Genomic DNA, 17,995 nt, shown 5'->3' with positions numbered 1-17,995 from the left:
ATTGCATTAGCTAGGGAGTAAATTCCTCATTGGCAGTACAGCTAAGAGTTTATGCCTTTCCTACAATATTTTGTAACCCTACCAAACAGTAATATTAGCCTTCAGCTACTTTCTCGCTAACATTACTATTGGCCAGGAAGTGGCTGACTGCTAAGGTTAGCTGTTGTCTGATCGTAGCTAATTCGTAGCTAACATGCAAAACCAGATATTCATTGTTCATGTTCTGTTCAGTTGCTGATGAATTGAAAAGCAGTGAATTGATAATGATTTGTAAGATACCCTAAGTTTACATGACTTACAACCTTGAACACAGCAGTATGACATTTAGCATTTTAGCTTCCCACCCTCAGCATGAAGTGAGAGGAAAATGGCTGCTGTGTGAGGCCAATTTTAGGAGCTACAAAAGGTTGGAGACACAACATATTTTAACTGTATCATATAAAGATCATTTCTAGCACAAAGTATTGTTTTTTCTTTGTTGAGTGTTGCATATTTGTATTTTATTTTCTCATATTTCATGTCTCTAATAATTATGCTGCTGCATTGAGACTACGATATGTAAATTAGCATTCTTGCTAACTCCAGCAATGTTTACATCTTGTATTTTTTAACCATGTTCATTAATGTGTTTCGTTCCTAATAAATAAATAGTTCAATAATAACGTTGAGATAAGTGTAATTTATTTGTGTTGAAAATAAGTCCCTGCTTTAGCTCAGTGGTTAGAGCAGGCATCCCATGGGCTAGGCAGGCTACGGCCCTCGATGCAGCGGCCGCATGTTCGACTGCCATCCTCAGCCCTTTGCTGCATATCATCCCCCTCTCCCAAAATGTCCTGCCTATCTTCAGCTCTCTATACTAAAGGCAAAAATGGCCAAAAACAAACTTGGTACTCTGCAGAGAAGAGATTCACATTCTCCCTATTTGAGCAGCCAATGAAATTCTGATAACAGGAAGTGACAGATTAACCCTCAAGGACAGAGTAGAAGTTGTTCTCTAAATCAAAACATGTGATTACTAAATACAAAGAAAAGATGTTTTTTAACAGACGTGCTCGCTGTCCTCTGCTTCCATCCTTTAGGGTTAAGCTAATCGTCTCCTGATTTTAGCTTGGCATGACGTACCACACTCTATTTTCTCATTTTACTCTTAACAATAAAAACAAGCCTACCGCCCTGATATGTATATGCTACAATATATATCAACAACATCAGCAGTGCTGGTTGACGATGGTTGACTGTGACCTGAAAATGTTGATGAATTAGTCATTAGGAATTAAAAAGTAATTGCATCACTCAACAGAAGAAAAAAATAAGTCAACATTACATTACTCATAATATTTACTGTGTTTCCGCTCACCGACCTCTTTCAAAAGGTGCCTCATAACTCATCAGGCCGTACAACCATATTCTCACACCTACTCTATTTCACATGTTCAAAAATAGAAAATGAGACAAAGTGGTTTAACAAGAGGTGGACTTGTTAAACCATACTTTTTTAACTATTTACTATTAGCACCCGGTTGCCTTGATGGCTGCAGGGTTCACACACCCTCTTACTCTGAATAAAGCTCTGAACATAGGCAATTAAAAGAAGGCAAAGCAAAGTGGATACGGCTAGCAGCTAAATAAGAACGGAAGGTGACAGCTAGCAACTAGGATGACATTAATAAATAAATAAAAGCTGTAGATATTGGGAGGTTGTCGCTAGATATAGGAAGGTGTTAGCTAAAAACAAATGATAAAACGAAATAAAAAAACAATGTATTTACCAGAAGGGGCTAGCTAGCAGCCCAGATGTCATCTCTGTAGTAACCTTTAGATGCTAGCTAGCAGCTTAGAAGACTGGCCAATAAGATATATAACAGCTAAGAACCCATGTTTATACGAAAACTCTGAGTTACCAGTCGGTACTAACTAGCAGCAAAGATTAAACGTAAATAAGAAAATGTGTTGATAATGGAAGATGCTAGCAAGTAGCAAAAATGATAAGTCTGGTGGCAAAAGGTGCTAGCTAGCAGCTAATGTGGCATTGAAATAAGAAAACAAGTTCAAGTTACCAGACACTGCTAAAGCAACTTCAATGACATGTACCCACAAATATTTGGATTAGCCAACTGAATGTGCTAACTAATAGCTAAGAAGACATGTAAATATGAAAACTTTGGAGCTACCAAAAAGACCTAGCTAGCAGCTAAAAAAACAGAAACCAAGTCAAAAAATGTTGGGTTAGCGTTGGAGCCTTTTCTGTGAAAGCCTCTCCAGGCCTCAAACTGCTGCACCAAGCAAACACCTTGTCAAGACTGCCAAACTGCCTGACACCCAAAATATTGCTGTGTTACACGGTAGAGCTGAAACTATTGGTTGATTTATTAATCGTTTGTTTGACAAGTTGTCAGTTTACAAACAAAAGCACTGGTTTCAACAGCTTAAATGCGAAGAGAAAACAGTTTTCTTGTGATATTTAATGGAATATCTTCAGCTTTCTGTGTCACAGAAAGGAGGTTTAAAAAAATGGAGGACTTCTCCTTTTTTATTTTAATATTAATCTGTCCTCTGAGATCAGGTCAGTTACCTTTTCCCTGAGTTAGTGTTTGCAGTTTGTTAAGTAGGCTAATGCAGTGTTAACGCCAAGCCGGGAAGGAAAAAAAACATAGATTCTGCAGCCAGACTGCAGATGGACTGTCTGTAACTCTGCATGCCTTCATGTCCTGCAGAATTCAGTCACACACACGCAGTCATTCAGAACTCACATGCACAGACACAAACACACAGACTGACTGGTGTAGAAAAAGAAACGCTTTTAACTTTGAGACTACACATTGCAAAAGCCAACCTACGCAAAAAACCCACAGCAGCCATTTGTTAGCCTACAGCTTCCCTTTTTTTTATGAGTGGTGAAGCAGGCGGGTGTTTACTGGATGTTGGGCTTTATCCTTCATGAAAAGCAGGGGAACATCATTTCTAAAAGCCATCTGTTTTCTATTTAGGCTGCTTGCTTTAAATAATTAATAGATTTGAGTTTGGAACAGGAGGCTAATGACTGCACGATTTTGCAAAGGAAACCAAAAGGCCGAGCTAACTCTACTGTTCTTGGAGGCCTTTGTTACTACTTGGACAGCATTCATGCTTGACTGCAATTCATCCTGTGGGGAAATGGAGGTAACCCAGAGTTAAAGGAAACCCAGCTGAAAAGAGGAACGGAAGACTATGTGATTCATCATATCAGAGCAGGAAACACCTGCATAATGTACGCTGCAGTGGTGGCTGCGTATGTGTGAGTGTTTGTCTGTGTGATAGCTGACAGCAAGTATGTTGTTTACACTGCACAGCTTTAACGCTAAACATTGCTTTGTGCATCCCCCATCACCAGACCTCTGACCTCCCCCCCCTGTCAGTCAAAGATAAAACAAAACAGGGCAGTGTAGCAGCTAACGTCAACTGTCTTTTTAGTGCTACAAAATTATCTGCAACTCAGAGACAGAGAGGGAGAAAACGGTGAAAAGGAGACAGCTTCAGTTTTAAAAAATCCTTGTGTAATGCACGGAAACAGATATTATTTCCCCTCTTTTCAAAAGCTCCATCTTTATTTCACAACCTAGAGAAAGAACGCTGTTACACAAGCTGTAACGTATCTGATATAACTGATTAATATTTTTTAGTATCCCTTGTTAGAGTTTGTGTAACTGAATATTTTTGAGTATTAGTCACACAAAATAAAGAATGAAGACGTTACCTTGGACTCTGGCAAACTATAATACGTCATTTCAGACATTTATAGAATAAAAGATTAGTCACTTTGAAGACGAGTGAAAATAAAGTGTTTAACCTTGTAAACACCTCCTTGAGTTGTTCTTCGTGTGCTACAAGACATATCAGGGACAACATCAGCAGTCATCTCCATGGCTGGGCCTGTCTGCTTTTAAACTGCAGTGTACCAAGGACAGGCTGAACGACACGTTTTCAGATTGGCAGGTTTGAGACGTCACAAACCTAAGGAGCCAATCCCGTTAATGGACGGGACGACGCTATGCATATCATTATGTGTAACCTATGGCAACCACTTTGTCCACTTCGCAAACTCACTACTGACTACAAACGTTAACGTTACTACTACTAATTACTACATTTCAAGCTCTCTAAGTTTCAACAAGTTGCCACTAAACGATGGCAGAGACGTGTTTCGTTTTCGGCTGTAATTTTACGAACGTAGCACGAAGTGGGCGGGGCCTATGCAGATTCGGGAATTTTTAATGAGGGAGAAGGATGAGATTCCTTGGGAGGATTTTTACAAGGTAGTTAAACATATTTTGCAGAAAAAAAACATATCAGACGCAATTTATTTTTTCAAGCAGAGTAATTTAAATGTCTTCAAACATGACTGGAGCTGCTCTTTAATAAAATAAGTTGAAATGTGTGGTTATGCTTGAGAAGGATGCACACACACTACCAGTTAAAAGCTTGGACACACTTTCCCGTTTACTTGTATGAGAAAATGTGTCCAAACTTTTGACTGGTAGTGTAAGTTCATTAGTTTTCAGTCATCCACAGCTACATTACTTCTTTAAAGTGACCAGCAGACCCTGCTACTCTTTTGCACTGTGAAGAGCAATGTTCAGCATCTAAGGTCAATTCGGAGCATGTGAATTTGATTCGTAACACCTACTTATCTAATCTACAGAGGTCAGGTGATTACAGCACTTCCCATAAACACATAGCACACACTATTTTGAAACAATAAAGAGGAATCAATATGAAAACCATCGCAGCCTGAGAAGCATTATTGGAGGATCCTGTGCCTGCCATGAGCGTTTCCCCAGCAAGATTTCACTTAGATAAAACATCAGTTTAGCTGGATGGTTGTATAGCTAAAAAAATAAAGCTCTAGGTTATGACAAATAGGCACAAAATGTTTGCTAATTTGGCTAATGCATTTCCGATAAGCTAGCTTAAGTAGCTTTTAGTCTCACAGTATCTATAACGCCAGTTGCTTTGCTACATTAACACACTAAAGTCCAGAATTAGCAGCTTATAAACTCGAGCTAATCCTTCTCCTTTTGATTCTCTGATGGGTTTAAAACTTTTAAACGACTGTGTTTCACTGAATAAGTTACCTCAATGACCTTCACCTTAATAGTTATCGGTCGTCAGCCCAGAGGGGGGCTGCTTGCATACCATCACTTCCTGTTCCCTCTTAGAACCTGCCTGTCCAACATCCCCCACTTCCTACACACACACACACACACGCACACACAGTCATCAGCATTGCTAAGCTTAATGTCACTGATTCCCATAACTGCAGTCTTGTGACAGACCAGTCTGGTATTACTGCATTACTCACAGCCTCCCTCTGCCTCTCTCTCTCTTTCACACACACACACACACACACACACACACACACGAACACGCAAACACCGTCAGTGAGGCCCATTGTCCGGCTCCCTGACAGTGAATGAGAGCTGTGACATTCAGTCAGCACAAATAAAGCCTCGCTGCACAGCCACCAACCTGACAATAGCCGGACTTCTTCAGTGCTGTCAAACCGGGAACTTCGCTTTCTCTCAACATTGACTTGTGGCAATTTTTTTACTTCCCCTCACGGTACAGTGAACAAGAGACTTCCCCCTTCTCATCACCACAACACATACTGTTGTACGACACACATCAGAAGCTACTAACTTTAACCTTTCTTGAAACCTTGTTCTCACGCCCACACAGATTTCTAATTTACTCTGGCCCAACAGCAAACGATGGCTTTGGAAATTCAGACATCACATCTGTCCCAAAGATGTTTGGTCTATCAACATCTAACAAACATGACATACAGTATGGACTAAAGCTGCAACAAATAAGTCTAGAAAATGTCCTAAAAATAATCTAATCCCCAAAGACGTTCGTTAAACTCTCTTAGAAGACAAAGAAAACCATTTGAGGGGGCGGAGACACTCTTTTGACGAACTTAAAACAGTTTGAAACTATAAATCTATTAGACAAATTGCTAATTATTTAAGCTCTGTTTCATACAGCAGCAAATACAGACTACAATATCTAATTTTGGATTTATACATACATCTCTGCAGCCTCTGAGTTTGTAGAAAACACCCCTGTTTCGCGCAGCCGGTACAGCTACTTGTCTTTGCATCTTCAAGTCATGAATGTGAAAGGGCGGCGCAGTCACACTTTCACTGATCAGTCATTTTCAGAGTTGTTAGCGACGTATGCAAAATACAAAAAAGAAAAGTTAAAAGAGAAATAAAGGGGAAGTCATGAGATGTGCTGAATGCAAACACACTTCTTGCCTGTGTTTCTAAAATTCTTTACCCGAGTTGGTAACTGCCAGCTAAGGACAGACTGCCAAGCAGGCCAACGCTGGGCTGCAGGAGCCTCAATGTGCATGTGCACTTTATCGGAAGTGCTTGTTGGGTGATGAAACAGCTTCTGAAACCTCCTCTCCAAACACCTTTACAATGTCAGAATTGGGACGGGCTGTGTCAAACAATAAGTCCACATTCACACCCACTAGAACTGCTCTCTCTTAGCGGCCTTGTTCATTTTGTGTGTAACTACGAGTGCGACATCAGAGGTGCTTTTGAGGATAAACTGTCCAAGAATGTGTGGAGGTTTTATTGTTGGATTCGTTGCATTTTGCCTGCAGCATTTTCGATATTACAACAGCCACTGGAAAGAGTATTCGAGAGGTATTTGAGAGGCACATGCCCGACGCGCAGTAGTAACCACAAAAACTGATCCTTGCTGTATTTGAGACAGAGATATATAATCACTTTGCAGACAGTTACCGGGACATAAACAGGAGGGCCTTCGCACGGCTGAGCATCGCTGCAAGACTGGATGTATCAGGAAATGTAACGTCTTAACTTAAGCCAGGCTATACGTTAGTTGGTAACGGTTAAGTTACAACTATGCTTATGTAGCTAGTTGTTATAGAACTATAGAGAAAATACAATTGTACCGGCAGGGATACAGTAGTGCACAGAACCCGTTTCCATGGTTACCACGCGTAGAGCGCCTGGTGTTCACTCACGGGGTGCTCGTGTGCCAGCTTGTGTGCCACTTGAGGCTCCAGAAAACAAGCAATAACATTACAGCAGATGGGAAAATGCCCATTTTTAACAGCAGAAATAAACATGTTTACAGCCTGGTACAAAAAACGGTTTTGTTATAAATAGCTAATTTTATTGTTTAAGATAACTGTACGGGTGGTGAATTTTTTTAAAACACACAAATTATAGGGGGCCGGCTCACTTGATTGACAGGTGGATCCTGCTGGCTGTCTGCTAGACGTCGACACAGACACAGACACTGAACTTAAGTTCACCTGTTTGTGTTGTTGGAGCCTTTTGGGGATTTTTTCATTCAAAGTTTGGACAAATAATCTGTCTCTGTGGGCTCCAGCTTTTCAGTGAGTTAAATGTTAGTGTTATTGTATTGATATATTTTAACACTAAGTAGCAGGTATACTGTGCTCTCTTTAGCTGCTTGTTAGCCTGTGCAGTGTTAATCAAACATTTATTTAATCGTCGGCCAGTAAATAGGAGTCAGGAGTTGTTGGCTTTTCCCCGGAGAGATTACAGCGGACCGTAGAGATGAGGAGACCGGTTATTTTACGTTTCTCGTTTCGTGTCGGCTTACTCTGATAACTAAACACCTGCAGTCAGTCACCGTCACTAACAGAATCTCCTCCTGGCAAAGTTAAACTAGCTCATTCATTATTTATACAGTCTATGGCTAATAACCGCTAGCTACGCTAAGGAGAATAGCCTAGCTTCATAGCCGTAGCTGGCTGATTCATGCGGCCTGCCCATAGTACTCAGCCATAGCCTTCAGCTTGTTCGCGCTCCGCCTCTTTGCCTGCCTCTGGATTAGCCGGCTCTGGCATTTCCAATATGGCGACCCCCAGCACCGCCGCAACTTCTGGCATCAAAACGCTTCTTCAGAAACCAATGGGTGACGTCACTGAGACTTTGCCATTATTTATACAGTCTATGGTTTATTTACGAGGAGCGCAGTGAGGCCCCCGAGATCCAAGCGGGTACGCAGGCGGAGGGTCGCCCCCCCTGTCTGAAAAGACCTTTACATGGGCTGCAGTGGGATATATGCAGAAGCCATGCCGGTGCACAACCAACCCAAGTTCTCCCAGACTACACCACAACCAGCCCAGTTGAACTAAACGTCTTTACACTCCCACTACTTCTTCGGCTTGCTTCTGCCTCATTTTGAGTGGAGCCTAGCTAACGCTCCAGGAAGTCACAACCGTTTGCGGTCCTTACGCCACCACGGACAGCAGACACTCGACACATCTTGCATAGTAGAAGATTTCTTGGCACAAAAAATAACAACATAAAAGCACTTTCGTCATCACTCCACACCAACAGGGAAGTGTTTCAATTCCACTTCATGCGCTTAATTTACCTGTTCGATCATAATAGCTCATTTTAACCCAAAACCCTGCAACACTTCACAAGAAAGACATCAAAATCTCACCTCTGAATGACCTTTGTCTCCTTTCACTAACACCGCACCAGAGAACACCTCAAGTTAAGCAACACTGCAGTGACACGCTCTAATCTGCATGTTCTATTTATGGAGGGCCTGTCTGTTGTTGTGGGTTTATGAAGCGAGTAAGACTCTGAGAATGAGCAGAAGCGAGGGAAAATGAGGCGGTCGTGATTACTCACCCTGACAAAGTTATCCGGGAAAAGCCCCCTGCGTCCGCCCAGCTCGCCCTCCCACCATCCTCCGTCGTCCCGCCGTATGTTCACGATGATATCGCCCACCGTCAGGCTCAACTCATCGTCCTGCTGGGCCTCATAGTCGAACTCCACCACGGCCTCCACTGGGTCACAGAAGGAGAAAGAAAGCGTGTGAACAATAAACCAAAGTCAAAGATAAAAGAGGTGTCTCTATATTTAATCTCAAGCACAGGGGTTTTGATTTTGACGTCTGTGCAAGTTTAATTTATTGGCTCTCAACTGGAAGTGAAAGCGGAACACGTACACAGCTTGACACTCACAATCCTAAAACAACAGCAGTGAATACTTTAAAAGGCTATTAACAGCGCAGACATGACGTGACTTTGAGTATTAAAGTATAACATGTAGAGTCGGGATTATAACACCAATGGAAAAAACAACAAAATAGTCGCATTACATTCAGCCCTCCGCTGCAGGAAACAGGAAAGTTTTCTCTCTAATTTATGTGCCCTGATAACAGCCACTAGCTAAAAAAGTAGTTATGTGAGAATTAGATAAAGTCATGTGAGAATATGGCCTGCCAGAACCAGAGATACTTCTGTTACATTTCTCAATTTCCTGCAGTGGAACATGTTTTAACGATGACCACAACCCATGGCCTTAACCACCTGTTAATCATTCTCACAGCATACGTGCACATTGCACTACAAGTGGTCAAACATCCCACAGACCATCTCTAACTAAAGTAAGATATACTTTGGTGTTCTTTTTAAAATCGGTATTCAACTTACTGTCAGTGAAATTGACTTTGAATTTCTTGCAGACATTTTAAAGGTCAGGGGTCAAAGTTTTATATGCTCCAGTAGAGCGTACGAGAAAGAGACACTGAAGGCTCCAATTTGTCACAGTTAAAGTAGGCAGACAAAAACGAGACTGAGATGATAATAAGAATTCATAAGAATGAAATATGAAGTAGAGAATATTAAAGGAATAATCTTGAAGATTTTCATTTAAATAAATGTCCCTTAAAAGGAGAAAGCCGCTGTCAGTTAAAGCTGGTGTTCTCTGTAATCGATAGAAGCAATAATATTTGAATTTGGCGTCGTAGCTGTGGAGACAGTCGTACAAACAGCTCGTGGTTTTGCCCATTCTACATTCCTACAACACCCAGTGTAAATTGCGCCCCTCCCTCTGAAAGGAACGGCCCAGCAAGAGACGCTGGAATGAAATACTACCGTTTCTCTGCAGGCAACGGCTCAAAGCGGAACAGAATCCAAAATATGATAAAAATTATACCGGTGTATCGTCTAAAGAATCTTTGGCTCCGCAGTCTACATTTCAAACCTGACAATTTTGAACGAGACATGACATCGGAGGCGGGCGTCCTAGATTGAGGAAGTGTAGTTTAGCGAGCTCCCTGGCCTCCGCCAGATGACGTGCTATACGTCGTCTGGTGGAGGTTTTCCAGGGCCCATTAGAGAAGCGGATAGCGTCCTCCAATGGCACAGAGCAAAACTGCATTTTTTTTGTACCATAATGACATTAGCTCCCCATGATAGCATGAGGTTGAAGATCGGCGAACTGGCCCTTTAAGTCTATCTATCGCCAAATGAGGTAACACAATGGTGATTGAGCCTATGGCCCACTGATGTTGCATTTGCAGTATTACAGACTGGCTGTCTGTGGCAACTTCCGCTGCAAGTCTCAGTCTCTGCAAGTGTTGCGAGTAAACAGTAATCTACTATGGCTGAACAAACAAAGAAAAGATGGATGACTACAGATACAACTTCAACAAGAAGTGAAAAAGCAAAGAAAAAGAAACAAACTCGACGCTCAGATGAAGCAAACAGTCTGAAAAGGAAAGCGACCGTCAGAGTTACAACCGGAGCCAACTGTGGACGTCACACATGCAGCACTGTCTGGATATCTGGGAAGTGTGCTCCCGCAATTACCGTTTATCGCCATAGGTGCCGCCAAAGAGAATGAAACTGAGATCTTCAAGATTACCACTTTAAAATTAGTACACAGGGGCGCCGGTTTGGCTTAGCAACTAAATCGGCGACCATACGCAGAGGCTACAGTCCTCAATGTGGCGACCCCGGGTTCAACTTTCCAAACTTTCAGGTTCAGGCTTTATCCACTGTCCTCTCTTCAAATAAAGGCACAAAAAGCCAAATAAATGATCTTAAAAAAAGAAATGAAGTAAACAATAAGAGACTGTTATAATAGTTAAATAGGTGAATAGTTTAAAATGTAAGTAGTTAATGACAACAGAATTAGATAGCCTCTCATGCCAAGTGTACCAGGAAAGAAAAGGATAAAGCTCATGGGAGTTTAGGAAGTGTTAAGTGTTATTAAAAGTGGATTAACACAATCAAAGAAATGGCTAAATAAATGCTATTGGATATTTTGGAAAAGTGACAAATGAGAAAGGCCTCGGTCTGTTTCTAATAAAAGCAATAATGTAAGTAAAACTGCACACAAGAACACGCCTTGTCTCTCGCGTCCCATAACATCACACAAACACATGCACAAACACCTCATGACTGCTCGTGCAGCAGATAATACTTGTAAAAATGTTCTGAATGTGTCACGTCACATACCCTGTCGCTTTCTTAACTCTAAACCTTTGAGCACACATACGCGCACACACGCGCACACACACACACACACACACACACACACACACACACACACACACACACACACACACACAGTGACCAGTGAGGCCTGATCCTTGTCTAAACTGTGTGGGCGGCTAAATGAGGGGGTGGAGCGGGGGAGATTTGGAGGTAGGGGGAACCATTGAAACGCTGCTATGACTCAGACACATTGGCTTCCTCCCCAAAACAATCTCCCCCTCACACACACATATAGAATAACACATGTTTCAACACATTAAATGCACCAACATGCAAAAAACCAAAATGATGAAACTAGGCAAAAAATCAACCGCACGACTTGGGAAAGCAGCTGTGTAAAAGTGGAAGGTCAAAGCGTCGCTGAGAGTTTACATCACGGGGGAAGCAGGAGGAAGAGGAGGAGGCGGAGGAGGACTTCCACAATGCATCAATATTCAGCAGACAAAGAGGACGAATGTAGTCCAAGTTGGCCTGGTGCTCAGATGGGGAGGATATGATTCTGGCTCGAGATAACTACAGAGATTACCCGCAGATGAGGCAGCAACGTGGCGCAAATACCATCTCTTTTTGCTCTCAGTTGTGAAGTTAGTGGGGAAGTGTGAGACACCACTACAGTGGAAGTGGAATGTATTTCAATAAAGGGAAGTACGTGCAGAGAATAAATAGCAGTTGTCTTGTAAACCATCATCATCACAGCTGAGTGGCAGAACGGGAAGACACACTGCAGTACACCCACCCACCCACGTCAGTCAGCACGCACACACGCGCATACTGCTGGAGAAGACGACAGCTTGTGGCTCTGCACAGGACATCACGGAGCGCAAACAAGGCTGCAAGTTGAAAGTGACAGAGTGTGCGGCGGTCTATGCAGGAAGAGCTGAAAATCAGCTTTGCAAATGTACAGTGGACATGATTTCAAGAGGCAAACTGACGGCGTTTATCGTCTTTTTGATGTGCAAAAGTGCATGCTGGGAAAGCTGCTATCTCACAATGCAAAAGTGTGATGTTGTGCAAAACAATACGACAGGAACAGACACTCATTCTTTCATAAAGCCAGTAAAGCAGCATGAATTGACTCATAATTACGTAGTTCCTTTTTTTAATAACAAGTAATAAGTCTTGTGATATTCTATATTTATCTTTTTGTCAACATATCCTGTGAAAACTGTGCAGCCAAAACATGATTTAGCTTCCATTGTTGTCAAAAGATATCAAGAAACAAATCAGTGATACACCGATACACTGGGTGACATGTCACTTCAATATCATCACACACACTGTAGTTTATTTTCCTGCTGCTGTTAACGCTCACTCAAGCACCAAATCAACCGTTGAAACTTGCTATAAAGGGGGTTAAATCATAGACCCCATTTACACTTGGTGTTCTTTCCTAACAGTAGCAGCACATTCCTTGACCTGGGATGCACCCAAGTCAGCTTTGCATACAGATCAAATCACAATGTAGGCAAAATGCCTGGAAGATCTTTCAAATAATAGCAAAGGCTTGCAAGGACGTCATTACAGTTATTTAAAACCAGTGTGTGTGGGGTAACAATGACAAACCAACAGAGAACACAACTGTGAAGCTCTAATCAGCAAATTAGCTTCTTTTGAGCTAATTGTTATGATGTTATGGCCTGCTAATCTGCTGTAGCTACAGTCTCAGTAGCTATAATATCCCTCAAGGTGTGTCTTTCTAGCAATAATAAGCTCAGATAATCCCACTGTATGCTAAGTTAGCATTTATTTAGCAGCTTAAGAGCTAAGCTGGATCTGAGACAAATTTAAAGGATGAATAACGGACATATTAATACAATATTCATCAGAGGTACTCAAACGAGACTTCATAAAAATGCTAATGCTGCTCTTTGGACGAGTAGCTAACATGCTAGCAAGTGCTCTAAGTTCTTACTGTGCTAGCTAACGAGTGCTTGCTTTGGAGAGCAAATTAGTTTGAATCAAACAAATGCTAAATACTTTTTGGACTTCACCAGAACCTTAGACTGTTAACCTTGTTTTCAAGTGTCAGCGTGAATACACATTCAAAAAATATTGTTGCTTCATTTTCCCCCCGCCTCAAAACTAGCTAGCTAACTATGCTAGGTAATTATGCTACAGAACTTAGCTGAGCTTACAAACTAAACCAGTTTTTTTTAATCAAGAATATGAGGACCTAGCTTAGTTTTGAGTATAACTACATTTAATTAATTATATATTCTATATAATATTCTGCGTTTGAAACCTATTCAAAGCTCCTGTGAGGAGTTTTTAAGCTGGATATGAAACGCACTGAATTTAACACTGATGCCTCTATATGAGCTAAGAAAGTAAACAAGATCATCAGTGAGGAAGATTGATTACATCTCTATAGTTATTTTTAATGCCTGAAACCACTGCGAGGGGTAGGTGTCAGATGAGGCGATTAGCTTTGTGCTGCCTTTTTTCTATTTTTGTGCAAAGATTCGCAGCGAGTCGTACGTTTGAATGTTAAAAGAAAGGGGTCACAGGATACAGGACAAGATCAGGTAAGAGTTAAGAGGTACCACTTTGTCCACGGGTCACCAAAATCAATGCAAACCGAATTTATCTCAAAGGAGCTTTAAGAATATGAAGCTTTAACTTGTATAGCTTTAGCGATTAGCCGCTTAAAATAAAGCTAATCTGGAACTATTTTGCTCGTCCATACATCTCAACGCGCCAAAAGTATATTTTTTAACCGTGAAAGACAACTTTTTTAAAACTGTACTAAGATATCTATTTTAAGATGCAGTTGAATGGATAATAAAAGTGAGTTATTTGCAGCTCCACATGCATGCACTCAAACTCACTCATGTTAGCGGTGTTGCATTGTGTTTTCAAGGCTAACAATGACGGACAGGAGACCTTGAAAAGACAAGAGACCAAGAGAATATCCGAAAGCCTGCAGACAAAACAAAACTCCCACTCAAGTGGTCAAGAAACACACAGATACATCACCCGAGCCTCCCCTCTGAGCAGCTGCAGCGAGTTTAGATAAGGGGAAACTAAGCATACAGACACACTGAACTCTGCAAAGCCGGGCTGAACCTGCGTTTAGTTGTGGGTATGTTTCGGTCTGTGGCTGATGATGTCAAGAACAGCTGCAGGTTCCTGTCTGTGAAACATTCGCGCTGGACTGCAGCCCAATGGGAGTCAAAGCCGCCCACTCCAACTGTGGATCAGATCACCGACTTCAGCAAATTCTCCCACATTAAAGGGCGATTCCAACTATTGTCAGCGCATTTTCGTGTTACATCGAAGAAGGATATCTAGTTATTTTTTCCCCTCTACCTGCCTTTTTCTTATTCCCTGCACTCCAATCTCCAAGGACACACATTTGACAACCCCTAGATGCATCCATCTTTGTGTTTTCAGGGTGTGTGAGTGCAATAATGACAGTGAGGGCACAGCAGAAGCAAAACAGAGAGTGAAAGTTTTCAATTCCTGTTGTGACGAGTGAAATAATGTATTTTGGTCGCGCTGAACTTTCTGTTTGGACCGATGACAAAAGAGAAACTTCTCTCATGTTTCAACCTGAATAACTGTTGAATCTTTGCATGTCTTTGTCGGCGGTTCAGAGGGAGTAAAGGTCACAGTTTTAGAAGACAAAGCTTCTTTCTCCTTGAAAACTGCAGAAAGTGCAGGAAGCTATCCACTGTAAGTGTTTCGTCGTTACCTGTAACAGCAGGCAAAGAAATAACCAAAACAAAAAAGTCGGCCTAACAGCACGATGCATTGCAACAACCTCTTAATAGTCCTGTGTTTTTAAGATATCTGATGCAAAATCCCATTATAACTTCCATTTATCTATGGTGGTTTTATGATGTTAAAAGCCATTTGTTTTAGTATCACTGAACACGTTAAAGCCCTACAAGGAACAATAGTCGAAAATTAGCCATAAACTCTGTGCAGCATTTGTTGTCTTACACAACAGATTAATACACTTAATGTCCACTTAATTAGGTACAACTGTCCAATCCAAACCAATACAACTGCTCTGCCATAAAGTTAATTTAATGTTCTTTATTTTAGATCTGTGAATTGAATTTTAAGTTTAGCACTGAAGTCAAAGTAAGTCATGGTGTTGTAATGGACTGTATTATGTTAAGAGGCATTTCTAATATACATCCCGCCTCACGTAATTAAATGGCGAGGACAAACTCCCCTCAATATAAGGAAGTCAATTAAAATGTGGCTTCAAAGGGCCAGTTCGCCGATTTTCAACCTCAGTCCTATCATGCTATCATGGGGAGCTAATGCCATTATGGAGGACGCTATCCACTTTTCTAATGGGCCCTGGCAAACCAGAGAGCTTGCTAAACTACACTTCCTCAATCTAGGATGCCCGCTTCCGATGTCATGTCTGGTTCAAAATCGACAGGTTTGAAATGTAGACTGCAGACCTGAAGATTTTTTAGACGATCCACCGGATCAATGTCCTTGACTGGAAAATGGTAGTGTTTCACTCCAGCGTCTCTTGCTGGGCCGTTCCTTTCAGAGGGTGGGACGCAATGCACGCTGAGTGTTGTAGGAATGTAGAATGGGCGAAACCACGAGCTGTTTGTACAACTTTCTCCACAGCTATGGCACCAATTTAAAATATTATTACTTCTATCGATTACAGAGAACACCAGCTTTGACTGACAGTGGCTTTTTCCGGGGGAGAACTGCTCCTTTAATGTGTATATTTCCTTCAATGTAATCAAAAACTGAACACTTTAATCTTTATAAAAGGTAGAATTCATATAAAAAGCTATCAGTAAAATGCAATTCTAGTGTAATCAAGTATCCACTGAGTGTAGAGCTCAACTCATAGTTTGAATAATAGCTATACATTAGTAGGCCACTTCCACACCTCTTGTACAAATCTCAGGGGCAGATAAACAAACTTGGTGACCCTGGGGGACAAAATTAGCACAGGGCCCCCTTCGACACCTCACACAACTATCACCGCCACCATCTTTCTGTTGCATCCTGTCGCAAGATTAACACGTTTAGAAAGGAAAATAATGCACCCTGCAAATGCAACACTTGAAGCTATTTTACGCCGCTTTTACTATGTTTAGCTAATATGCAGAGCCCATTTAAAAGGCCCTGGAGATTTCCATGTGGGTTTATTTTGTAATTTAGTGGTGCATATTCATCCAATTTAGCGTTTCATTAAACTACCACGGCACTCTGGGGATTTGGGGACTCATGATGCTCTTTCATATCGGGTAAATTGCCTGAATTTCCTAGTTGGTAATCCAGCCTTGACGGTAACTGTGAGTGTTTCCCTTGAGGACAGCTGTGCATTGTTTGTTTACATGCAGCAGAGGCAGATGTGGAAAGTATGCACACAACAGGAACAGAAAATTTGGATTTTGGAGAAGGGCTGCAGCTAATGACTACATAGATAAATATAAAAGGCTATTTAAGTGCTCATTTGCACAGACAAGTCATGCAGATGACTGTCTCAAAGATATAAACACAGATTAAAAAGTAGCAAGACAAGAAAAGGGAAGTATCACCTCCAACCTTGCATGACATCTGTGAAATATTCAGCTAAATTTGTCTGCACTTAATTGATTGATTTCTCGTGCAACAAACCCTGCATGCAATTAATTTCCATGCAATGTGTGCAACAGCGCAGAGCTGTGGGAAACAAATGGCGATGAGAGCAGGAATGTCACAGTCAGGCCTGTTTCATCCACAGAGACGGGAAGCTGGAGAGAGTCAAACACTGTGCAACACAATGGCCAGAAAGACAGAGAGTGAATGTAAACGTGTCAACATCTGCAACCCATCAATGTGACTCGCTGCTTTGCTGAAATCGTACCCGCACGGCCGCGCTGCTTCACACCCACACGCGCAGCTTTCTAATCATGAATAAGAATCATCGGAAACGCTGAGAAACGCCAAGCCTGTGCGGTCACTTACAAACAGCTCGGCTATGTCTGTAGAGAGACGTCAGCGGAGGTGAGGAAGAGAGGAGAGGAGAGGAGGGAGGAAGGAGAGAGGCTGAACCCAGCGCGCATCTGGACCGGGCGTTTATTCCTGCTTATCCAGATGCGCAGAGGCGCTGGAGGCTATTTTTGGGCATTCTTTAAATCAGAAGCAAAAAAAGCGTTACATCTCACCCATTTATGTCTCCCGGTGTGCTGATAGTGCTCCTGCAGGCTGCTTGGTTAACGGGGAAGGTGGCTTTTCCAGGTATATAGGGGGTTTGTACCTCCTGCTCGCGCTACAGATCCGCTACAGCCGCGCTGAAACGGGAGGAGCGTCAGATGAAACCATATTCCTTCCTCTTTTTTTCCTCTCTCTCTCCAGTGACACGACAGAGGAGGCAGAGCGAGTATACCCAGAAAATGGAAAAGCGCTGATGAACAAATCTCTCTCTCCCTCGCTCCCTCTCTCATGCTGCCTTCACGTGCACCTCGTGAATTCAGGCTTCACCATCTGTATTTTAATGGCAGAGAAGATGTCACGCACGTTGCACCCAAAACAGATGGTGGGGCACTATTGCTTGGTTTGTGGGTCAGCAGAACATATTAGTCAAAATGAGTGGTTTCAGTGAAGATTCTTACTTCAACCAAGAGTATTATCACAAAAGATGTTATTTATATAATTTCTAGGATTATGCTTCCT

At 41.9% G+C, this 17,995-nt stretch overlaps 1 protein-coding gene across 4 annotated transcripts in view; it reads right to left on the bottom strand.

Moving 5' to 3' along the window:
• The window catches only part of sh3kbp1 (SH3-domain kinase binding protein 1), a 36,958-nt gene extending 19,301 nt beyond the window's left edge, over window positions 1-17,657 (bottom strand). For 2 of the 4 annotated variants that reach the window (XM_069667313.1, XM_069667314.1), the window contains exons 1-2: window positions 17,488-17,657; window positions 8,694-8,851 (exon numbers count right to left, since the gene is read on the bottom strand). In XM_069667313.1, the coding sequence (XP_069523414.1) occupies window positions 8,694-8,851; window positions 17,488-17,491 (162 nt within the window). In that variant the 5' untranslated portion in view covers window positions 17,492-17,657. Of the gene's footprint in view, window positions 1-5,505; window positions 5,564-6,067; window positions 6,131-8,693; window positions 8,852-17,487 lie in introns of those variants that run through there. The other 2 variants (XM_069667316.1, XM_069667315.1) reach the window with 2 other exon arrangements.
• Window positions 17,658-17,995: the final 338 nt, after the last annotated feature.

This window comes from Semicossyphus pulcher, unplaced genomic scaffold (genome assembly GCF_022749685.1).
Source record: "Semicossyphus pulcher isolate SPU_LCO1_2020_fin unplaced genomic scaffold, fSemPul1.0.p SCAF_18, whole genome shotgun sequence".
Lineage (NCBI taxonomy): Eukaryota > Metazoa > Chordata > Actinopteri > Labriformes > Labridae > Semicossyphus > Semicossyphus pulcher.
This window is presented reverse-complemented; position numbering and strand designations above follow the sequence as displayed.